Source organism: Neoarius graeffei, chromosome 1 (assembly GCF_027579695.1).
Source record: "Neoarius graeffei isolate fNeoGra1 chromosome 1, fNeoGra1.pri, whole genome shotgun sequence".
NCBI lineage: Eukaryota > Metazoa > Chordata > Actinopteri > Siluriformes > Ariidae > Neoarius > Neoarius graeffei.
Window position 1 is genome coordinate 6,021,255 of NC_083569.1, and position 26,478 is coordinate 6,047,732.

A 26,478-nucleotide genomic window follows, 5' to 3' on the forward strand; every position below is an offset into this window, starting at 1 on the left:
TCAGCCGAGCTAAGGTGTTTCCATGGCATTTAGAACTTCGATTTCAGTCGAGCAACGGCAGAAATTCGATTTTCTCTATGTGCATGTAAACGCACTGATAGACACAGACAACCATTCACACTCACATTCACACCTACGGTCAATTTAGAGTCACCAGTTAACCTAACCTGCATGTCTTTGGACTGTGGGGGAAACCGGAGGAAACCCACGAATGTTTTTTTTTTTAATAGTTACAGTGGTGCTTGAAAGTTCGTGAACCTTTTAGAATTGTCTATATTTCTGCATAAATATGACCTAAAACATCATCAGATTTTCACACAAGTCCTATAAGTAGATAAAGAGAACCGAGTTTAACAAATGAGACAAAAATATTATACTTGGTCATTTATTTATTGAGGAAAATGATCCAATATTACGTATCCATGAGTGGCAAAAGTATGTGAACCTTTGCTTTCAGTATCTGCTGTGACCCCCTTGTGCAGCAATAACTGCAACTAAACGTTTGCGGTAACCGTTGATCAGTCCTGCACATTGGCTTGGAGGAATTTTAGCCCGTTCCTCCGTACAGAACAGCTTCAGCTCTGGGATGTCGGTGGGTTTCCTCACATGAACTGCTCACTTCAGGTCCTTCCACAACATTTCGATTGGATTAAGATCAGGACTTTGACTTGGCCATTCCAAAACATTACCTTCATTCTTCTTTAACCATTCTTTGGTAGAATGACTTGTGTGCTTAGGGTTGTTGTTTTACTGCATGACCCACCTTCTCTTGAAATTCAGTTCATGGACAGATGTCCTGACATTTTCCTTTAGAATTCGCTGGTATAATTCAGAATTCACTGTTCCATCAATAATGGCAAGCCGTCCTGGCCCAGATGCAGCAAAACAGGCCCAAACCATGATACTACCACCACCATGTTTCACAGATGGGATAAAGTTCTTATGCTGCAATGCAGTGTTTTCCTTTCTCCAAACATAACGCTTCTCATTTAAACCAAAAAGTTCTATTTTGGTCTCATCTGTACACAAAATACTTTTCCAGTAGCCTTCTGGCTTGTCCATGTGACCTTTAGCAAACTGCAGACAAGCAGCAACATTCTTTTTGGAGAGCAGTGGCTTTCTCCTTGCAACCCTGCCATGCACACCATTGTTGTTCAATGGTCTCCTGATGGTGGACTCATGAACATTAACATTAGCCAATGTGAGAGAGGCCTTCAGTTGCTTAGAAATTACCCTGGGGTCCTTTGTGACCTCGCCGACTATTACACGCCTTGCTCTTGGAGTGATCTTTGTTGGTCAACCACTCCTGGGGAGGGTAACAATGGTCTTGAATTTCCTCCATTTGTACACAATCTGTCTGACTGTGGATTGGTGGAGTCCAAACTCTTTAGAGATGATTTTGTAACCTTTTCCAGCCTGATGAGCATCAACAACGCTTTTTCTGAGGTCCTCAGAAATTTCCTTTGTTCGTGCCATGATACACTTCCACAAACATGTGTTGTGAAGATCAGACTTTGATAGATCCCTGTTCTTTAAATAAAACAGGGTGCCCACTCACACCTGACTCTACTTTCACCTTCAAATTAACTGCTAATCCTAGAGGTTCACATACTTTTGCCACTCACTGATATGTAATATTGGATCATTTTCCTCAATAAATAAATGGCCAAGTATAATATTTTTGTCTCATTTGTTTAACTGGGTTCTCTTTATCTACTTTTAGGACTTGTGTGAAAATCTGATGATGTTTTAGGTCATATTCAGGCAGAAATATAGACAATTCTAAAGGGTTCACAAACTTTCAAGCACCACTGTCTAGTTCCTATGAGTGTTTATACTGTTTATATTGGGTTTTTTTTTCAATTATTCTATTTTTATTTATTGCATTGCCTGTTTGCACCGTGGGTCAGAGAGGACTGATATTTCATCTGTGCTGTATGTCGAGCATGTATCGCATATTTGACAATAAAGTTGACTTGACTTGATAATAATAATTAAAAAAAAATAAGAACAATAGTGTGCTTTTGCAAGCACACTAATAAACAAAAAAAGAGGTCATACTGTCAAAAAAAAAGATTCATGACATCTACTTTTTGCATTTCATTATGACGAATCACAACGTCACCGCGTTGATCACGTCTCTGTTTACGTCACTGGGGTTTGAGCCAATCATAGCGCTCGATCTTCGCTTTAAACAAACCGGCGACTTCCGGTTTGTTCTATTAGCTCCCGGAGCTAGCAGGAGGAAGATGCGCTGGTTTCCGCTCTCTGTGCTGGTGTTACTGGCCTGCTCGCTTTATCGCACTGGTGGCCACAACAGCGGCGTCAGGAAAACCAAAATGCAGTTCGCAGCCGGGCCGCTTCTTAAATTTCAAATCTGGTAAGAAATCAGAGTGTAATTATTTCTGCTCGACGGAGCTAAAGTTTCGCTAGCTAGCTAGCTATCAGGCTAATTAACGCTAGGCTTGCTAGCAACACTTATTAAACATGTTTACTAATTAAACTTACATATAATGTAAAAATCAGCTTTATTTCCGGTTAATTCGTCCTGTGAGGGTTTACATTTCGTCATCGTGACCCGAGCGACAAAGGTTACTGAGGTCCAAATTGCTTTATTTTCCCTATATAAGTGCCCTATGTAGGGTGCGAAATAATAGCATAGTTAGTGCACTATATATCCAGTGGAGGGGTTTTCAGGATACGGCCCATCTCTCAGGCCTTCATTAATCAGATTAGGGAAAAAAATATTTTTAAACATATTTAATAAACCATGCTGTAATATATTTTTCTGTGTGGAAGCTAGCTTTGTTTATTTGGATTGTTAACTTCTTATTTAACTCCAGACATCATACAGCCTCAATTAGTGCGGCGGTTACAATTATCGACACCTTAACAATATTTTTGCAAAAAGTAGAAAAGACTTTCGGTACTTAAATTGTGCATGAGTCATTACTCAAAACGAGTCGATTCCTGATTACTTGGTGTATCAGATCACGTGACACCTTTGTCCACAGTTATCGACATCCAGATGATATATTTATTTAACAATAATAATAAATTGGTATGTGGTATTAAAGTTCATAGGCAAGGGTCGGAGGTGAAACATAGAATATCAATTTTATTGTCTAGAACGACCCAAAAAGCGAATTCAATCTTCCTGGTGTCTAATTTGCATCCTGAAAATTGAATAAAATTGCGCAAGTTCCGAAGGTTTGTTTACATCTCACTTATGCGCACCGTCACCGCCAGGGGGCGTCGTCATGATGTCATTTAAGCCAAACAGACCGGGAGTAGCTTTGTGTGTTTACTTGCGAACCGAGCACACGTGTCTGATAGCGATTTCGAAGTAGGAACTCTCCAAATTGAATATCGAGAGGTAAAACCATATATGTATTGTGGCGACCCCGGACCTCAACAAGACTCGCGCCCAAACAATTTATCCTGGTAGTTATGATAAATTCCTACTTTCGTTGTAATACTAAATAAGAGCCCTTTTGAAGAATAATTAAACCGCCCTCCCTAGTGGATATAGGCAACGATTACTGGACAGTGCGCCGGTAGGCCACATTAGCCTGCCATCCGCGGCATTATACTATTTGTAGCCGACTCTAAGCGAGGAAATATCCCTTTGTCTCATTGCCACAATAATTGTACTTGTCAGTTACCTCCAGTCTTCTCCTTTTTGCTTGAGCGTTGCTGCTCCGTTTCTTCTTTGACTGCTTGATTTTGTTTCATGCGCACAATCCGCGCTCTCCGCCTCGTCTCCTCTTCCGGAAAAAGCCAACCCTCTGGCTTCACGCGCACAATCCACACTCTCCGCCTCGTCTCCTTTTTCGGAAAAAGCCAATCCTCTCTCTCCGCCTGTTCTCCTCTCTCGGTAAAGGGTAAAAACTTCTTCCTGACCCGGTCCCGTTGTTACAGTTCACTGCACAGCAATAAGGCATGGGGGTTTTTCTTTGGAAATTCCCGAACGCATGTCTGCACTCAATGTAAGTAAACAAAAGTGACTCAACTCAAGCGGTTTATTTGTCTTAAATGACGTCACATGCCGAGTGGTCACGAAAATAGCTGAACAGAGATTTGCCGCGATCCACGCTAACTTATTTTAATTATTACTTATTAACAATACTACTTGGGACCAGAAGAAAATTACACAGGGTTTTTTAACATAACGTTTCAAATGTGCATAAAATTAAAACCGTTGTCTATGACCTTTAAAGTTAACAAAGCGTACATTTTTTTTTGTTTTCTGTAGACATGTTTAGTCCAAAATATCTTTTATATAACAATGTCAGTGCTTATGTAAATGAGGAAGTAATTCTCATGTTTAACCTGCATCAGGGAATCTTTTTGTTCCACTTTCTAAGTATTTTCGTCGATCATATTTTGTTCATCATTTGTTGTTTGTATTAATTTCTATTTTTGTTGTTTACCAATAAATATCAACAGGAAATTGACATCGTAACCACATGACAATCCAGCTCAAAGGTCACGCGTCATTCCTCGAACCAAAATATAATATGTCTATTGATATTGTAATACAGTGGCATGCAAAAGTTTGGGCACCCTTAGGAGAGGTCAGATGACGCAGATTTCAAAGCTGTATAAATTCTCTGACTCCTCAAACTTGTCCCTAAAATCAACAGCCATGGGCTCCTCTAAAAAAAAAAACTCCGTCGCATTCTGAATAATAAAATAATTGATGCTCATAAAGCAGGAGAAGGCTACAAGAACATAGCAAAGTGTTTTCAGGAAGCTGTTTCCTCAAATTGTAATGTTATTAAGAAATGGCAGTTAACAGAAACAGTGGAGATCAAGGTGAGGTCTGGAAGATGAAGAAAACTTTCTGAAAGAACTGCTCGTTGGATTGCTAGAAAGGCAAATAAAAACCCCTGTTTGACTGCAAAAGACCTTCAGAAAGATTTAGCAGACCCTGGAGTGGTGGTGCACTGTTCTACTATGTAGCAACACCTGAACAAATATGACGTTCATGGGAGAGTCATCAGAAGAAAACCGTTCCTGCGTCCGAGCCACAAAATTCAGCGTCTGAAGTTTGCAAATGAACATCTAAATAAGCCTGATGCATTTTGGAAACGAGTCCTGTGGACTGATGAAATCAAAATAGAACTTTTTGGCCACAACGTGCAAAGGTATGTTTGGAGAGAAAAGGGGGCCAAATTCCAGGAAAAGAACACCTCTCCGACTCTGAAGCATGGGTGTGGATGGATCATGCTTTGGGGTTGTGTTGCAGCCAGTGGCACAGGGCACATTTCATTGGTCGAGGGAAGCATGGATTCGAATAAATACCAGCAAATTCTGGAAGCAAACATCACACCGTCTGTAAAAAAGTTGAAGTTAAAAAGAGGACGGGTCCGACAATAAGACGATGATCCAAAACACCTCAAAATCTACAATGGAATCTCTCAAGAGGCCCAAGCTGAAGGTTTTGTCCGGGCCCTCACAGTCCCCTGACCTAAACATCATTGAAAATCTGTGGATAGATCTCAAAAGAGCAGCGCATGCAAGACAGCCCAGGAAACTTGTCGAACTGGAAGCCTTTTGCAAAGACGAATGTGTGAAAATCCCCCAGGTAAGAACTGAAAGATTATTAGCTGGCTACAAAGTGTTTACAAGCTGTGATACTTGCCAAAGGAGGTGTTACTAGGTACTAACCATGCAGGGTGCCCAAACTTTTGCTTCGGGCCCTTTTCCTTTTTTGTCATTTTGAAAATATGAAAGATGAAATTGCTTTTGCTTAAACTATAAAGGGAATGAGTCATTAACTTTATGCCTTTTGGAGATCATTTCATCTTCAACTTGCTTAACTGTTCACAGGAACAGCAATTTTGACCAGGGGTGCCCAAACTTTTGCATACCACTGTATGTGGTAGATATTTACAACAAACTGCAAAAAAATAAAAATCCGAATAGAAGAGAAAAATCTGAATCTTTCAAGCATGTATTTTTTTTTTTTTTATATGCTAGGAATTTAATTCTGGTCCCATTCTATTTATTACAATCAGATTCCAAATACTCTATAAACATTCCATTCTGCTATGAATCAGGAAAAAAAATCACAGCACTTTTATTTATTTATTTATTTTTTTTAAGTACTTCATCGACATGAACAATGTTGGACAAAGATCGATCCATAACAGTTGTAAATGCCACTTAATTCCACAGGGTGTCGATAATGGTGGACACCGGTGAAAGTGTATCGACACCTCACTCACGTGACTTCTCAAACGCGTGTTTATTATAATAATAAGTTTAATTTATATAGCGCCTTTCAAGAAACCCAAGGACGCTTTACAATAATAGACAAATAAAAAATAATAAATAAATGAATAAAAAGTAAAAAGTCCACCAAGTAGGGGTCAGGATGTAATTCCCATGGTGTAGCAGCCACAGTCCCACCGGAAGGTGCATGAAAACGAGTCCCACATCTCCAGCACAGACGCCAGCCACATCGCCCGAACACCACGCTGTGGATCCACAAAGCGAGCAGAGAAGCTCCGCCATGCAGAGCGCTGGTGTGTCCCAAACCGCCTGCACAGCCGCTGCGACGCCACCGAGCAACATCGCTCGGAACATCACGCCAAGCGTTAAAGTGCAGAGCACTGGACAACCATGAATGTTAAATGAGCAGCGAGCTCACTGCAGTCCACAGCTGGGAGCGCAGGCATCGCCCACAGCGAACCAAGGCCTGGAGGGAACCGACGCCCAAAACTGGGTCTGGAGCTACACCACAACCAGCGGACAAAACACTCAAACACCAAACTACACAAACACAGAAAAAATAAATTAAAATTAAAGAGAGAAAATAAAAATAAAATATAAAAGCTCTGGTGAGAAGCGGCAGCCAGAACGCGCACGACGTACTCGGAAACGGAAAAAAAAATGTTTAGATACAAAACGGCGAATATGAAATGAGAAACAAGGCGATCATGAAATATTGGTGAGTTTGATCAGTAAAAACACATCCATGATCTTTCCAGCATGCTTACCTGCGATGATGACGTCCGGGTTTTCCGAAAAATTGCTAAAAAAAAAATCTCAGGTAATGAGCTGCGTTTCGGATGACAAGATCAAAGGGTGAGGCGAGCAGATTGATTAACCAATAACTGTTGGAATGGAAACTCGTGTTATCAAGCTTGCGGTCAGGTTTGAAGAGATGACGAAAAGGATCTTTTGATAAATGAGGCAGACATAAATGCTCGGTTATAAAAAGGAAAACGAGCAATGATCATCAGTTCTGTTTTTTATTCAAACACCTATTGTTTCTTTTAAAAAAGAAAAAAAAAGCATGTTACTTTCCTTTATGCGATGACCATCTTGACCTGTTTCCTAAAATGTCGATCATATCTCCTATTATTATTGAATGTGTTTGTTTGGATTCGCTTGTTACTTTGCATTTTTTTTTTTTTTAAATCCAAATCCTTTTATCAGTTTATTATGCGGAGACGTAACTTGAATGTCGTTCCTATCAGATCAGCGAGTTGTTTGTGTTGTGCTCCGTTCTGTTCCAGTATCTCCTGAGGCTACAAGCGGGTGTTTGAGGAGTACACGCAGGTCTTGTCCCAGCGGTACCCAGACATCCGCATCGAGGGGGAGAACTACCTCCCTCTGCCTATTTACAGGTGAGATTTGAAAGCTTGCGTTCTTTATCTGTATTAAAGCGCATGCGTGTGTGGGGTCCAAGCAGCTCATCAGGAAATACACGTTGTTCAAGTTTTGATGACAGCGCGGTTCTAATCCTGTCAAATTAATCACCTGACGAAAGTGTTTTTCCCACCTCAGAAATGCGGTAACGCATAACTACATCTGTTCAATAATGTTATTACGAAATTGTCAGGACAAATTTCTTAACAAATGCCTTGCACGTTTTGACGGCTTATAGATAGTGGTGCTTGAAAGTTTGCGAACCCTTTAGAATTTTCTACATATTTCTGTATAAATATGACCTAAAACAAGATCAGATTTTCACCCAAGTCCGAAAAGTAGATAAAGAGAACCTGGTTAAACAAATGAGACAAAAATATTATACCTGGTCATTTATTTATTGAGGAAAATGATCCGATATTACATATCTGTGAGTGGCAAAAGTATGTGAACCTCTAGGATTAGCAGTTACCGTATTTTCTGGACTATAGAGCGCACCTGTATATAAGCCGCATCCGCTCTATTTAAAAAAAAAAAAGATATACAAGCCGCACCGGGCTATAAGCCGCAGATATCTATGGTGAAAAATTAGATATTTACTGCATGTACAGAACGATTTTGTACTGTAAATGTACATGTATGTACCTGAACAGATTCTTTCCGAACAGTGCCTTTTAACACGGCAGCAACTTTGCTGATTAAAACGGAACAGAACCAAGAGAAAATAACCGGTATTTATTTACCTTCATTTCTCCTGTGTTTGAAACCACAAGTCACTTTAATCATCTTCGCTGGATTTGAAAATAATTACCAGTTAGTAATTTGTCGTGCGTGTTCTATCTGCTAAAGATCTGCTAATTCTTCTTTGCATTGATTTTTCGTCTATCTTATTTTTGATTCTACTTCCGGTTAGAGCGCCCCTAGCGGTGGAAGAAAAATCCACAGAATAGCCGCACCTTTGTATAAGCCGCATGGTTCAAAACCTAGGAAAAAAGTAGCGGCTTATAGTCCAGAAAATACGGTAATTTGAAGGTGAAATTGGAGTAAGGTGTGAGTGGGCACCGTTTTATTTAAAGACAGGGATCTATCAAAGTCGAGATTTCTGAGGACCTCAGAAAAAGCATTGTCAACCAACAAAGATCAAGGTGTATAATAGTCGGCGAGGTCACAAAGGACCCCCCAGGGTAACTTCTAAGCAACTGAAGGCCCCTCTCACATTGGGTAATGTTCATGAGTCCACCATCAGGAGAGCACTGATGTATGAACAATGGTGTGCATGGCAGGGTTGCAAGGAGAAAGCCACTGCTCTCCAAAAAGAACATTGCTTTCAGGACTTGTGTGAAAACCTGATGCTTTCGGTCATATTTGTGCAGAAATATAGAACATTCTAAAGGGTTCACGAACTTGCAGGCACCACTGTAGATAGACTTAATGTTGTGGAACGTCTAAGGGACTAATTGGTTCCTGTTCTCACTTGCGTTATATCTGTGGTGGTCATTCCCTCGCTACCCTGTCTCGTTTCATTTATTATACTCCAAGTTATCCATAGCCTTGCTACTGAGCTTGTGGGAGATTTACTGGTGACGAGCTTCAGGATCTTGAAGTTTGCAATCTGATTTTTGGCTTTCTGTCTTTTACTTCAAATTGCCTCTGAAGGGCACGAAATAAAGGTTTAATGACTGAAACCGGAGCTGGGGAATGTTTCTGATCTGTCTTTGGTGCGCTTTACTTTCAGACACATTGCTTCCTTTTTATCCATTTTCAAACTGTTCCTGATCGGGCTAATCATCGTAGGCAAGGACCCGTTCCCGCTCTTCGGCATGGAGCCTCCACGGCTTTGGACTTGGAGCCAAGAGAATAAGGTGTGAATCGATTCTTTATCCCTGAAGGTTTGATTTTCAAAACTTAATTATAAAAAATTACACACTACTTTGAAATCTAGTCTCGAGAATTGCTTCACATGTGTGGCGGCGAGTGTCTCAGTGCTGTTCTGACTAATCTCCAAAGTGTGTGTTGGGTACGTTGGGGACAAATGAGCCACCGACAAGTTTTCTTCTGAAGGTGTTAAGTCCCAGCAGGTGTTTATCCCTCGACTTGCGGATAAACAAGCTCTAAATTTAGTCTCTTGATTTTCCAAGGGTGATTCGAGACTTTTTTTTTTTTTTTTTTTTTTAACAACCCCGATTTGATTTGGGACAAAGTACAAATTGTAAATAAAAACGGAATGCAATGATGTGGAAGTTTCAAAATTCCATATTTTATTCAGAATAGAACATAGATGACATATCAAATGTTTAAACTGAGAAAATGTATCATTTAAAGAGAAAAATTAGGTGATTTTAAATTTCATAACACATCTCAAAGTTGGGACAAGGCCATGTTTACCACTGTGAGACATCCCCTTTTCTCTTTACAACAGTCTGTAAACGTCTGGGGACTGAGGAGACAAGTTGCTCAAGTTTAGGGATAGGAATGTTAACCCATTCTTGTCTAATGTAGGAATCTAGTTGCTCAACTGTCTTAGGTCTTTTTTGTCATATCTTCCGTTTTATGATGCGCCAAATGTTTTCTATGGGTGAAAGATCTGGACTGCAGGCTGGCCAGTTCAGTACCTGGACCCTTCTTCTACGCAGCCATGATGCTGTAATTGATGCAGTATGTGGTTTGGCATTGTCATGTTGGAAAATGCAAGGTCTTCCCTGAAAGAGACGTCGTCTGGATGGGAGCATATGTTGCTCTAGAACCTGGATATACCTTTCAGCATTGATGGTGTCTTTCCAGATGTGTAAGCTGCCCATGCCACACGCACTAATGCAACCCCATACCATCAGAGATGCAGGCTTCTGAACTGAGCGCTGATAACAACTTGGGTCGTCCTTCTCCTCTTTAGTCCGAATGACACGGCGTCCCTGATTTCCATAAAGAACTTCAAATTTTGATTCGTCTGACCACAGAACAGTTTTCCACTTTGCCACAGTCCATTTTAAATGAGCCTTGGCCCAGAGAAGACGTCTGCGCTTCTGGATCGTGTTTAGATACGGCTTCTTCTTTTGAAGTATAGAGTTTTAGCTGGCAACGGCGGATGACACGGTGAATTGTGTTCACAGATAATGTTCTCTGGAAATATTCCTGAGCCCATTTTGTGATTTCCAATACAGAAGCATGCCTGTATGTGATGCAGTGCCGTCTAAGGGCCCGAAGATCACGGGCACCCAGTATGGTTTTCCGGCCTTGACCCTTACGCACAGATTCTTCCAGATTCTCTGAATCTTTTGATGATATGCACTGTAGATGATGATATGTTCAAACTCTTTGCAATTTTACACTGTCGAACTCCTTTCTGATATTGCTCCACTATTTGTCGGCGCAGAATTAGGGGGATTGGTGATCCTCTTCCCATCTTTACTTCTGAGAGCCGCTGCCACTCCAAGATGCTCTTTTTATACCCAGTCATGTTAATGACCTATTGCCAATTGACCTAATGAGTTGCAATTTGGTCCTCCAGCTGTTCCTTTTTTGTACCTTTTAACTTTTCCAGCCTCTTATTGCCCCTGTCCCAACTTTTTTGAGATGTGTTGCTGTCATGAAATTTCAAAATGTCTCACTTTCGACATTTGACATGTCCATGTTCTGTTGTGAATACAATATCAGTTTGAGATTTGTAAATTATTGCATTGTTTTTATTTACAATTTGTACTTTGTCCCAACTTTTTTGGAATCGGGGTTGTATTTATATATTAAAAAAAAAAAAAGCCCCAAGACGTTTACTAGTTTTTAGTCTGTTTTGAAAGTTTAAGACTGTTCTGTTCTCTTGCTTTTGGCAGATCTATGCCTGTATGATGGTGTTCTTCTTCAGCAACATGCTCGAAAATCAGTGCATGTCGACGGGGGCTTTTGAGATCACATTCAACGGTAAGACTCAGTTATTCTTAACTGTATGCAAAATACAGAGCGGAGATTTCGGTAACAGGGTTGATGTGTGTATTCTTAGTTAGATGAAGCGCAGGTTCGTATTAATGTGCTTCTTTTGTTTCTAGAGTAACATCAGATTTAAGAAGCCTGTATGTGTATGCAGCTATTGATTGATAGTTTATCGATCACTTCCGGAAGCGCCAGAGATTTAACAGCCAGAGGTAAATGCCTCTGTGCCCCCCCCCCCTTTGTTGACTGGTTTTAGATGTTCCTGTGTGGTCCAAGCTGGAGTCAGGCCACCTTCCATCCATGCAGCAGCTGGTACAAATCCTGGAGAATGAGATGAAGATGAACATGCCCATGGACAGACTTCCACAATATCACTCTTAACCCAGAACTCCACTTCCTTCTGAGTACGTACACTTTATATATAAAAAAAAAAGTGAAGATTTTATTCATGTAGCCATAATATCCATGTTGAAGATGTATATGCTGCGTCTGCACTCCAGGTTTAATTTTTTTTAAAATATAAAAAGCACCGTCTACTGACGGTGTATATTTCTGGTCCGGAATAATATTTCGTTTCTCTGAACTTCACCCCTCCAGATTTATGGTGCGACTCTTCCACGGTCATGAGGCGACGTTTTATGAAGGTCTGCGCTGAAAGTAGTCCTGCTACCGGCACAGGCTGGATGTCCCGCCTACTGTTCGCCACCATGCCCCTGGAGAGACTCCGCCCTCACCCCAGAGTCGATTTCGCCCCCCCCCCCTCCGCCCCATGGCCATTCATTTATTACTACTGAGTCCCACATGCAGTGCAATAACGGTTCACTTCAGGATTTCCTTGCAAGCTGTAGTATGTGTAATAAGAGAATAGAGAATGTGCACAAATGCGTCCCTTATCTTCCTGTAAATTTGATATTAATCATAGATTGTAATGTTAAGTCTAACTTTCTTAACTTGCCCAAATCATGGTTAACGTTAGTAGTTTTATTGATCTGTTAATTTTTTTTTATATATATTTTGCTTAACATGTTAAGGATAATAAATAAATTCAAAAATGTTATTTGTGGGGCCATGTTTGGGGTTTTTTTTTTTTTGTGGGGGGGGACCTCAGATATTCAAGATTATAAAGTTGTAAATTTGCAGGGGCGTAGCTAGGATTTTTCAAAGGGGGGGGGGGGGGGGTGTCGCATACTGACTGGCAGCCTGAGTGCATTATGTAACACAAAATAATTACCATTGCTAGTTTTAGGTAGCTTAGAAACCGGCTCTTCCTTTATTGCTGTTTCTTCCATGTTTTCTTGATGTGTTCTAGAAACGGTGCACTAAAACTTAGCTTCAAAGCCACAAAATGCAACTTTGATGGGGGGGGAAAGTATAATAAATTGCTTACCTCTCTTCACGTCAAAAGGAGGAAAGTTTCACTTGTTTTGACATGGTGAATTATTAACACGAGGAAATACTCGTAATTCGCAACTAAAAAGACTGCAGCTACACTGGCAGCTTGACCGTGCTTTTTAGTGCGGTCGTGTATCAGTCCTGTGCGCCTTACGAGCTCTGTTAACAAAGAACAACTGTCTTTTAATCAATGAACTATGTTTGGGCTATTTAAGGACTGCGCCCGTGCAAGGATGATGCGAAGTATTACGCCGCGTCTAGTGTGCCATACTGAGCCTTGTTTCCTGTTCTTGTTGATTTCCTGGTTTTTTGACTCCGGTTTCTCGGCCCTTGATCTTGTATAGTTTTGCCTCTGATATTCTGTCCGCGCCTCGATTGACCTCCTGCCTGTTGTGCGTGTTTCATGCACTTATCACACTGTATTATGCAACATATCTGCACTTACACTACCGTTCAAAAGTTTGGGGTCACCCAGGCAGTGTTGTGTTTTCCATGAAAAGTCACACTTTTATTTCCCACCATAAGTTGTAAAATGAATAGAAAATATAGTCGAGACATTTTTCTGGCCATTTTGAGCATTTAATCGACCCCACAAATTAATGTGATGCTCCAGAAACTCAATCTGCTCAAAGGAAGGTCAGTTTTATAGCTTCTCTAAAGAGCTCAACTGTTTTCAGCTGTGCTAACATGATTGTACAAGGGTTTTCTAATCATCCATTAGCCTTCTGAGGCAATGAGCAAACACATTGTACCATTAGAACACTGGAGTGAGAGTTGCTGGAAATGGGCCTCTATACACCTATGTAGATATTGCACCAAAAACCAGACATTTGCAGCTAGAATAGTCATTTACCACATTAGCAATGTATAGAGTGCATTTCTGATTAGTTTAAAGTGATCTTCACTGAAAAGAACAGTGCTTTTCTTTCAAAAATAAGGACATTTCAAAGTGACCCCAAACTTTTGAACAGTAGTGTACATCTGCTTCTCCTGCACTTCCTCCCAAACCACAGGAAGTCAAGGTTATAGAAACCCTAATGAGGCTGAGGAGACAATCTAGTTAAAAAAAAAGTTAGAAAAATTGGTGGCTGCTTTTGTAATATTCTTATGTGGCTATTGGAAAAAATGTATGGTCCGTCAAAGAGGGGGACACTCCAGCTATGCCCCTGATCTGCAGTCAGAAAACTCAAATTCTGAGACTAAAACCTCGAGTAGTAAGATGAAGTCAGGTTTACAAAAAACCACACCCTCATACTTGCTGGCTGCAGTGCATTCTGAGAAATGCAGTTAAATCTCAGTGATTTTTTTTCTTTTTTTTGTGGCGCACATTTGAGGAGAAAAGACTAAATTTTCTATAACTCTGCTCAGCCGTGGGGGCTGTGATGTGATGTCCTTGACCAAACAAAATTCCCAAATACTGTGCTTGTTCTTGGAAATTTGTGCCTTAATTACCTCACCTGTGACAGAGCCCACCAGGGGGTAAGGTAGTGTTTTCGGTGTTTTTTAATATTACGGGAAAACAGCTGGACTAACCTTCATGAAACTTTCTAGCTAGACGGGCGTTGGTCTCAAATAGAACCTCCAACATTTTGGGGGTCATCCACTCAAGGTTTTTGTGGCTACTGCTTCGTGTAGAGGTAGTAGCCACTATACCCTCGTGCTGTAGGAGTGTAACAATCGTGCAGTACGGTGTGTTCTGATTCGCCAAGTATGTTCATATGCAAGGTCAAAATAGTTTTTTTGCAATATGTTCCTCATAAGTGCTACCGGGTGCAGTTTGTTTTGCCTGGCAACACTTTTTTTTTTTAAGTTAACCCTCCACCACCCATAGCTCTGTATTTTATATATTCTCCTCTCCTAGCGAAGTGCTTTGTACAGTAAAGTAGGACAAATGAGGACGTGCCCCCAGTGTGTTGTCTCTCTGGACCTCCAGACCTAATGCCAAGTGGTGTATAAAAAAGTGCCACAGACCTGATGGGTATAGAAGTTGACCCGCAGTCCTGCTATCCATTGGCCATTTGAGTGGTGTCATTGACCCTGTTGGGCTCATATGCCACATTGCACTGAAAAGTGTCCTGCTGTCAGCGCCTTATTGGTAATGTACTATTTAACCCAGAGCTGGAACCCAGGCAGGTGCTACCACTCTGGGTCAGACCGGACCTGGAAGCAATAGTGATTAAGGGGTAACTCCACTTTCCGCAAGACCTCCCAGACCTGAGGCTCCCCACCGGTGGCAGTTTCAAGTCACACCCAAGACAAGGAATGACTGTATAATGCATCATGGATAGAAATAGAATAGGATATGACAAAATAGTATACTTTGATAGAACATAGAGAGTAGAATGCATGTTCACAGAACTTGGAAAAAAAATAGGATAGACAATTAGGACAATACCATAGAGTACATTATAAGAGAACAGGAGGGAATGTGATGGAATAGACAGCATTTTGAAGACAAAAGAATGACAAAATGCTCCACACATTCTTTTTAGTTTGTAGAAAAGTATAGTTTAAAAGAAAGAAGGGAATGCTAGAATAGAAAACATGAAGCAGAATATGATACTATACGTATTCTATATAGAATAGTTATGACAACAGAATACATGATGGGATGGAAAAAAGGAGTGGAATATGACAGAATAAAAAGCATCATGATGGTATAAAACAACACGACAAAACACATACTCTGCATAGAATCGAATGACAATATAATAGAATTATCACTGTATAGAATAGGATAGAAAGCATCATGAAGATGCAGAACAGAACACTCCACATATTCTCCACAGAATAGACAGCCATGACGATACAATTGAATACATCACAAGAGAAAAGGGAACACGTCAAAATAGATGGAATAGAATAGAAAGCACCAGAACAGAATACAACAAAACACTACACACACACTACAGAGTAGGACGACAGTCACAAAATAATAGAACATACAAGAGACAACAAGGGAATTTGACAGAACAGAGCAGAAAGCATAGAATATGATATATATTCTGTATAGAATTAAGCTGTCTCTCAGGGAGAGAGACAGACAGAACCCAGGGGTTGGGCTGAGGATTTCTCACAGGTATGATGTAGGACATTATCATTCCAAGAAGCACTCTAGCCTTCACCACCATTTCGCAAAGTCTTAGTGTACGGAGGAGACCTTTCATGAGCGTGCTGATTGCATTCAAAACAGCAACAGATGATTCCAGTAATTGGTCCTTGCTCACTCCAAATACAAATGCACATGGGCGTGAGCAACTGCTCGAGGCTCACAAACAATCAAGGAGATGTAAGTGTTTATATCTTGGGTGGCACCAGGTGAAGTAATTTTTGTCTGGTTGGCAAAAGTAGGTATTAGTGATGCATAGTTCATGTTGAGTACAAAAGTTGAGCATGAGTTCACCATTTGCGTTCCTATTTCCCTTGCCAAATTTCCCAATAATACCTTCATATGTTGACCGCGAGTTGGCCTAGTGGTTAGTGTGTCTGCCTCTCGACTGGGAAAGCGGGTCATGCCAAGATCAAGAAGACACAGAAAATGTTGAGGACGTTTTTTTGTTTTTTTTTAAATTGTGAACAATAGCCAAGTAGTTTCTGAAACTAAAGGACTAATCAAATGGTTCACAGCAGCTTAGACAGCCAGAAGAAATCAGTGGGCCCAAATTTTGAATGATGCCAGGCCTGCCGAGGTGATGTTACCAACCACACTATCTGGCAGAGTGTTCCAAATTTGGACTGCTTGGTGGATAAAGCTTCTGTCCAATATGTGAGTCCTGGCATCTGGAATGGCAAGGGCATGGACTGGAAGGGATGTTCGGGTGACGTGTTGTTTATTTGGTTTACTTGGAAGCATGGAGTGTAGATCTGCTGGGCAATGTCCATGTGGCAGCAGCTGAAAGATATTATGTACACAACTGCAAGTGATATACTTGGACAGCAGAAGAAAAGTACACCAGACTGATTTCAAGAACAGGCTGATTTTATCCAAGTTTTGTTGTGGTCGGGTCATACCAAAGACCATCATAAAAATGGTACCTACTACCATCTGGCAAGGCACGCTGCAATACAGATGCGAGTGGGGAAGTCAAACTCTCGCAGTTACCAGAGGACTAGCCCCCAACTGTAACCCTAGCTGTATAGGCAAGGCCGAAGGCTATCGAAATGGAGATCGGCGCCGCACCCATATGCTTTAAAAGAGTTGGTTAGTACTGGGACAGGTGACTACCTGGGAAGACCAGATTCTGGCATGAGAGGGACTTTGATTTGACTTGACCTTCATATGTTATGTGATCATTTCCTACTCTTGCACTGAAATCTCCCAGGAGCAGAAGCTTCTCTACTTGAGGTACCCTGTGTTGATTATGTCATGACTCACAGATCCAACATGAAAGAGATTCTGTCAACAAAGGTAATGTGAGGAGCTGAATGCTCAACAGACCATTACATGGTTCAATCAAAGCTGAGACTCAGACTTGTACTTCCTAGACGCAAGACAGCAGCCTCTACAACAAATAAGAAACTAGAGATAGACAAGTTGAAGAATGATGAGACACAGCACAAACTCAAAATAGCTATTACAACTGCTCTACAGGAAAACACCCCTGATCAAGAAGACAGAAAATGTTGAGGGCATGTTTGGTTTTTTTTTTGTATATATAGTGCTAGAGTGAACAATAGCCAAGTAATTTATGAAACAAAAGGACTAATCAAATGGTTCACAGCAGCTTAGACAGCCAGAAGAAATCGGTGGGCCCAAGTTTTGAATGATGCCAGGCCTGCTAGGGTAATGTTACCAACCACACTATCTAGCAGAGTGTTCCAGACTTGGACTGTTTGGTGGATAAAGCTTCTGTCCAATATGTGAGTCCTGGCATCTGGAATGGCAAGGGCATGGACTGGAAGGGATGTTGATGTTCAGGTGACGTGTTGTTTATTTGGTTTACTTGGAAGCATGGAGTGTAGGTCTGCTGGGCAATGTCCATGTGGCAGCGGCTGAAAGATATTATGTACACAACTGCAAGTGATATACTTGGACAGCAGAAGAAAAGTACACCAGACTGATTTCAAGAACAGGAAGATTCTATCCAAGCTTTATTAGAAGAAAAATGCAAAATTTATAACCCACATCTAAAAGAGAACTTCAATAGAAGCATGAAAGCTTTCAAAGATATGAAAGCGAAAGTGCAACGAGAAATCAGAGCCATGAAAGACAGATGGTGGTGCACGAAAGCTGAGGAAACTGGCAGACAGGAAAGACTACCATGGATTATTTGCCAGACTGAAGACTCTCTATGGACCAAGAAGCAATGTAGTGGCACCAGTGAAAAGTGCTGATGGAAGGACACACCACACAAATCTAGAAGACATAAAAAGAAAGTGGAAGGAGCATTTCTCCAATCTTCTAAACTAGCAAGGGTCAGCCGATCCTGAGGCATGTCGCTGGCTTGAGAGATGATCTGTGTGTACCCCATCACATCAGATGAGCTTGAGAAAGCACTCAAGGATACTAGATGTGGCAAAGCACCCGGCCAAGACAGCATCCCAGCTGTGTTGAAGCGAGGTAGCCCCAGCCTAACAGCTGCAATCTTAAACCACTGTGGCATATCTCTGCTTTCCATTGCAGGCAAGATTCTGGCCAAGATAGTTCTAAACCGAATTAAAAACATCGTAGAAATGTACTCCCGGAAAGTCAGTGCGGTTTCAGGGCTGGCAGATCTACAACCCCGATTCCAAAAAAGTTGGGACAAAGTACAAATTGTAAATAAAAACGGAATGCAATGATGTGGAAGTTTCAAAATTCCATATTTTATTCAGAATAGAAAATAGATGACATATCAAATGTTTAAACTGAGAAAATTTATCATTTAAAGAGAAAAATTAGGTGATTTTAAATTTCATGACAACAACACATCTCAAAAAAGTTGGGACAAGGCCATGTTTCCCACTGTGAGACATCCCCTTTTCTCTTTACAACAGTCTGTAAACGTCTGGGGACTGAGGAGACAAGTTGCTCAAGTTTAGGGATAGGAATGTTAACCCATTCTTGTCTAATGTAGGATTCTAGTTGCTCAACTGTCTTAGGTCTTTTTTGTCGTATCTTCCGTTTTATGATGCACCAAATCTTTTCTATGGGTGAAAGATCTGGACTGCAGGCTGGCCAGTTCAGTACCCAGACCCTTCTTCTACGCAGCCATGATGCTGTAATTGATGCAGCATGTGGTTTGGCATTGTCATGTTGGAAAATGCAAGGTCTTCCCTGAAAGAGACGTCGTCTGGATGGGAGCATATGTTGCTCTAGAACCTGGATATACCTTTCAGCATTGATGGTGTCTTTCCAGATGTGTAAGCTGCCCATGCCACACGCACTAATGCAACCCCATACCATCAGAGATGCAGGCTTCTGAACTGAGCGCTGATAACAACTCAGGTCATCCTTCTCCTCTTTAGTCCGAATGACACGGCGTCCCTGATTTCCATAAAGAACTTCAAATTTTGATTCGTCTGACCACAGAACAGTTTTCCACTTTGCCACAGTCCATTTTAAATGAGCCTTGGCCCAGAGAAGACGTCTGCGCTTCTGGATCGTGTTTAGATACGGCTTCTTCTTTGAACTATAGAGTTTTAGCTGGCAACGGCGGATGGCACGGTGAATTGTGTTCACAGATAATGTTCTCTGGAAATATTCCTGAGCCCATTTTGTGATTTCCAATACAGAAGCATGCCTGTATGTGATGCAGTGCCGTCTAAGGGCCCGAAGATCACAGGCACCCAGTATGGTTTTCCAGCCTTGACCCTTACACACAGAGATTCTTCCAGATTCTCTGAATCATTTGATGATATTATGCGCTGTAGATGATATGTTCAAACTCTTTGCAATTTTACACTGTCGAACTCCTTTCTGATATTGCTCCACTATTTGTCGGCGCAGAATTGGGGGGATTGGTGATCCTCTTCTCATCTTTACTTCTGAGAGCCGCTGCCACTCCAAGATGCTCTTTTTATACCCAGTCATGTTAATGACCTATTGCCAATTGACCTAATGAGTTGCAATTTGGTCCTCCAGATGTTCCTTTTTTGTCCCTTTAACTTTTCCAGCCTCTTATTGCCCCTGTCCCAACTTTTTTGAGATGTGTTGCTGTCATGAAATTTCAAATGAGCCAATATTTGGCATGAAATTTTAAAATGTCTCATTTTCGACATTTGATATGTTGTCTATGTTCTATTGTGAATACAATATCAGTTTTTGAGATTTGTAAATTATTGCATTCTGTTTTTATTTATAATTTGTACTTTGTCCCAACTTTTTTGGAATCGGGGTTGTACCTCAGATATGATCTTTACCCTGAGACAACTCCAAGAGAAAGCCATTAAGCAATGTCAACCTCTGTACGTGGTTTTTGTAGACTTCTCAAAGTCCTTAGACACCTTTGACCGAGAGACGCTTTGGAAGATACTAGAAGTGTATGGATGCCTGGAAAGACTGATACAGCTCATTAAGCTCTTCCATGAGAACATGTCTGGGAAGGTTTCGATCAGAGGAGACATTAGTGAAGCTTTTCCTGTCAATCATTGTGTCAAACAGGGATGAACAAGCCAAAGTACTAGTCATCCGGGAGCTGGAGGAGCTGAGCAAATATTAACGAAACGTACAACAACAAGGTATCCTTAAACTACAGCCATGACAACTCCTGATAATAAACACACATTAGGACTAGAAAACTTTGTATATACAGAACATAAAATACAGGACATAGAACATGATATTGATCTGGATAACAATTTACTCAATGATATAGAAAACAGCTGCAGTTATTACACAGATGAGCAATACAACGCAACTTTCCAATCAAAGCATAGTATATCACTCATCCACTTCAATAGCAGAAGCCTATATGCCAACTTCCACAGTATTAAAGAATATTTGAAACAGTTTAAGAACCCATTCAACATCATAGCAATTTCAGAGACATGGATCAGCACTGACAGAGGTGTGGACTTTGAGATGGAGGGTTATGATCTAAATCATATAAGCAGAGTGAAAAAGAGAGGAGGAGGTGTGGCAATATATGTGGACAAAGGACTGAAGTATAAGGTGGTGGAGAGTATGACAGCAGCTGTTGATAATCTGGTGGAATGTATCACAGTGGAAATTTGTATGGAAAAAGTAAAAAATATAATTGTGAGCTATTTGTACAGAACTCCAGCATCAAGTATCGATATATTTGAAAACTGGACGGAAAACATGTTTTCTAACTCAGTGCAGAAGACTGTGTTTATCTGTGGGGATTATAATATCGATCTGTTAAATCCAAAAAAGCATAAAATGACAGAAGATTTCATAAATACAATGTACAGTATGGGTTTATACCCCAAAATCACCAAACCTAGTAGAATTTCTTCTCATTGTCACATTAATAGATAATATATTTACAAACAGTATGGAAAATAATACAGAAAGTGGGCTTGTATATAATGATATCAGTGACCATTTGCCTGTATTTATTGTCTATCACTGTAATTACTGGAAACCTAAGGATATGAATCAGCTGAAATACAAATGGTCTATATGCATAAGTATCTGTATATGGGTGATTCTTAGACTACGGGTACTTTTATGTTATTTGGTCATATTTTAAAAAATACTTATAATTTTGGACAAATTCCACTTTCTTTGTCACACTACCAATGAAACCCACTTAAAAAAAATTTAATAGCTTTCTATTATGATTTTTTCATTCTTTTCAACCTCCTGGAAGGTGTCAAAATCACTGTTTTCTCCTTGTCGCACACCCAGACTTTTAAACTAAAAGACTGAAAATAAAGTTTAAGAATATGACTTAGCTGGTAATTATTAATGCACCTGTATTAAATAATAGTCACATAAATACAATGTCATATAATATTTTGAGTCCATCATTAATATATTTTTTTATACAAAATATACCTGTCGCACAGTATTGGCGTCATTTCCACCACAACACTGTAACCCTTTAAAAAGTTTGTGAGAAAGATTGTTTGTGTGGTTACCATGGAAATCTACACTGACATCAGAGCACATGTCGAACATGGAGGGCATTTAAATTTTCATTAAAAACTACTGAAGAAAAATCAAGGTAAATATTGCTTGATCAGTAAATACATTTATTGTACGTCATTTCCAAACATGCTGTACTGTCATGGGTGTTTTTAAAGAGATGAAAATTTTAAGTTAAATAAGAGTATCTTGCATACATGAAATGCTAAGTATTAATTCAAAGCCAATCAGTGAAGCCATCTTCCATTTTTTCACAAAAAAGTGTAGAAATGTCATTTCCACCACGGTCATTTCCACCACACTGCTCTCTGTGGTGGAAAAGACAGTATATGGTGGAAATGACATTTAGGATGATAACGTTCAGGTGACATGGATTGTGAAAGAAGATATATGTAATACTTAATATAATAGAACATGTTACATAATATAAGAATAGAAATTTTTAAATATTATACAATATTAATATATTTATTTCATTTAATCTTTTTTTAAGATGCCGCCTAAAACAACAAAACAAAGGTCACAAGCCTATAGGGACAAGATAAAAGCTGACCCTACAAAATATGAGGAGAGACTTAAACGAGACAGGGAGAGATACTTACCCTACATACTTACCATACACACCCTCTCTCATACACTTTCTCACTCACTCTCTCTCATACACTCAGTCACACTCTCTCTCATACTCCCTCTCATACACTCACTCATTCACTCTCTCTCTCATACACTCACTCGCTCTCATACACACACTCTCTCTCTCTCATACACTCACTCATCCACTCTCACACACTCAGTCACTCTCTCTCATACAGTACACTCACTCACTCTCTCTCATACACTCACTCATTCACTCTCTCTCTCATACTCTCTCACTCATTCACTCTCTCTCATACTCTCTCATACACTCACTCTCTCATACTGTCAGTATCTCACTCTCTCTCACACAGTACACTCACTCTCTCATACACACTCTCATACTCTCATACACTCACTCATTCTCTCGCTCTCTCATACACACTCTCTCATATACTCTCATACACTCAGTCACTCTCTCTTTCATACAGTACACTCACTCACTCTCTCATACACACTCTCTCTCATACACTCTCTCTCATACGCTCATACACTCACTCATACACTCACTCTCTCTCTCTCATACACTCTCACACACACACTTATAGGCCTAGACTGTTACACCCATCTAAGCCCCCTTCAGGTTCAGCATTGTGGGCGTTGATACCCTGTTTTTAAGACCCTCTGTTAGGTCATCTTTCTATTAGTAGGCAGTTCCATGATGTTCCATGATACAAATCATACAATTTCAGGAGTTAGTTACAGTTTCAAGTACAGAGTGTTCATTTAAGAGACCAATTAGAAATTTTCAGAATCCACTTTTTAATATTTCTGCCTTAAGCCATAGGTTTAATGAGTTATTTGCAGCCTATGAACTGTACTCATTCATGTTTGAGACATCAAGTCAAACTGTTTGATGAAATTCAGATATTGGCTTGGCACTAAACTAAAAACAGGTGTGTTTAATTATTTTGTGAACTGTGAAATGAGTTTTATAATTTTTCTAATAAATATACTTTTATGTCAATTCATTGTCATTTCCACAACACCTGGTCATTTCCACCACCACATGTCATTTCCATCACCACACATATTTTTTAAAAATATTCAAACAGTTCTCATCACACATTAAAACTATATGCACAGTTTCTGAGATCTTGTGTTATTTAACATAAAAAATAATGCTATTTATTTTCTAACAAGGTCCTACCCAAACCAACGTTAAGTTTCCCACTGTGACAGGTGTTCAATACAGCATTTGGTCCATAGGACAGTTCATTTATCTCATTTAAAAATGCATGGTTGTTTTATATCATGGACAAATGGGTAAAGTTACTTACAAACATGATCCTAAACAATTATTAAATGGTGTAATTTATTCTACTTTTACTTTACAGTTGTAGATTGAGATGTGGTGGAAATGACGTTTCTTCACTGCGGGTCAGATAAAATGTCAAAAATAACAATTTGTCTTGTAATCTAAGTTTGAACTCTTACATATCTTAAAACTAGGTATGTTATTTAAATGTATGATACTGAATTAGGTAAATTTTGAAAAAGTTTTTTTTCATCAACTTCACAATGGTAAAAGTGCCCCTAGTTGAAGAAACGCCCATATATGATTTGATTTGGTCGATATTATACCATGTCGGTATGTTTTGGTATGTTGGTATGTTTTCTTTTTTGTTTATTGCTTTTGTTTTCTTTTGTATATATAGTTTATTATGGTGGAAAGTGACATTTGATTAGCGGTGGTATAGAGGGTTAGGATTGGATAAGTTATTACTTCTTCCTAATCCTTTCTGAACATTGTTATGTTATTGCCTTGTGGCTACGCTATTCTGTTTGTTTATGATGATGTTTTGATTATTGTATTTTTTATTTAAATTTTTATTTTTATATCTTTTTTCTTTATTGTTCAGAATAAAGTAATCAATCAATCAAAAAAAAAAAACAGGGATGCGTTCTTGCCCCAACATTGTTTATACTCTACCTTACAGAAGTCCTAGAAACTATGGGCACTAACCTAGATAAAGGAGTCTACATCAGGACTCGATTGGAAGGCAAACTCTTCAACTTTGCCAGACTTAAGTCCTCAACCAAATTTGCGTGCAAGAACTACTGTACACAGACGACTCTGCGTTTGTAGCAACAGCTTTGGATGACATGCAGGAAATTGTTGATTGCTTTGCCTCAGCTGCAACCCTCTTTGGATTGTAAATCAATACCATGAAAACGGAACTCCTGTACCAACCCTCACCTGAACCACAGGCAATGTCAAATAACATTGTTTTGGTCAATTAGGAGTTCTGAGAGTTTCATCTACTTAGGCGGTGCAGTTACCAACACAAACTCATCAGACTTGGAGGTAGACTGCCGGATTCAAGCTGCTACCAAAGCCTTCGGCGCATTACAAAAGCAACTGTGGTCTTGCCATGACATCAAGAGAACCACCAAGTTGAAAGTATACAATGCTGCAGTCTTACCATCTCTGCTTTACGCCACCGAATGCATGACGCTCTACCGTAAACATGTCAAGAAACTGACCAGGCTACAACTCCGGCACCTGCGTCAAATCCTCAAAATAAGATGGCAGGACAAGGTCCCCGATGTAGAAGTCCTCAGGCAAGCCAGTACAGTAAGCGTGGAAGCCCTTATCACAGCTGGACAGGACACAGCTGGCGCATGCCTGATGCGACTACCCAAAGCCATTTTCTACAGAGAACCGAGCCAAGGAAAGAGGACAGAAACTGAGGTACAAAGACATCTCGAAGAGGAACATGAAGAATGCCAGAGTTATCAGTCAGACATGGGAAAGGGATGCCTCGGATAGAGCAACATGGTGAAGCATAGTTAAAAAGCTCAGTGTCCGCAATTGAAGACAAGCATCAAAGGGAGTATACGAGGGCTCACGAAACCAGACATTCCATAGCAGCTCAACCAAGCTATTCATGCCACCGCTATGGACAACTCTGTCGCTCTGATGCGGGCCTCGTGGCCCAGCTGCGTTTCTGCGCATCCTAATGAAGCAGTCATCATCCCTACCGATGGACAGCTGACGACAATTTTGCATACAATGGCTGTAATACAGGGCGGCACGGTGGTGTAGTGGTTAGCGCTGTCGCCTCACAGCAAGAAGGTCCTGGGTTCGAGCCCCGTGGCCGGCGAGGGCCTTTCTGTGTGGAGTTTGCATGTTCTCCACGTGGGTTTCCTCCGGGTGCTCCGGTTTCCCCCACAGTCCAAAGACATGCAGGTTAGGTTAACTGGTGACTCTAAATTGACCGTAGGTGTGAATGTGAGTGTGAATGGTTGTCCGTGTCTATGTGTCAGCCCTGTGATGACCTGGTGACTTGTCCAGGGTGTACCCCGCCTTTCGCCCGTAGTCAGCTGGGATAGGCTCCTGCGACCCTGTAGAACAGGATAAAGTGGCTACAGATGATGAGATGGCTGTAATACACCATCATAGTTGTGTCATGAAGTTGGAGTCCAGAATTTCAGCTTTAATTGGAACGTATTTACATTTTTATTGAGTTAAGAATGTATTTTTTTTAAAACCAAATAACCAACTACACACTGCCATGACTATTTATAGGCTACTTAATACACATGTCTAAATAAAGGAATGTCAGTGACAGAGTAAAAGGGTGATTCCATAATTAGGCTGTTATTTAGCCAGTGTAACTCTGAAAACTAACATTTCTCCATTTTTAACCTTATCCAATATAAAGCTAAACTTTTTTTTTTACAGTGTATATTTTTTTACAAGGTTTCAGGTGCATTTTGCTCTTAAGTAAGTAAAAGTGTTGAGGTTTTCAGCACAGGGTTAGCAAATACACAAAGGATGGCTAACTTACATCCAATCTAATGATTTTTTTTTTAAAGTTGTTTTATCTTCA

General features: G+C 40.2%; 1 protein-coding gene across 1 annotated transcript; it reads left to right on the forward strand.

The window, feature by feature from the left end:
* The first annotated feature begins 2,234 nt into the window (after positions 1 to 2,234).
* selenot1a (selenoprotein T, 1a) lies at positions 2,235 to 12,637 on the forward strand. The gene is made up of 6 exons (XM_060928876.1): positions 2,235 to 2,380; positions 7,530 to 7,640; positions 9,398 to 9,524; positions 11,487 to 11,574; positions 11,840 to 11,987; positions 12,181 to 12,637. The coding sequence occupies exons 1-5, from the start codon at positions 2,250 to 2,252 to the stop codon at positions 11,962 to 11,964; spliced, it is 582 nt and encodes a 193-aa protein (XP_060784859.1). The 5' UTR covers positions 2,235 to 2,249; the 3' UTR covers positions 11,965 to 11,987; positions 12,181 to 12,637.
* The last annotated feature ends 13,841 nt before the right edge of the window (positions 12,638 to 26,478 follow it).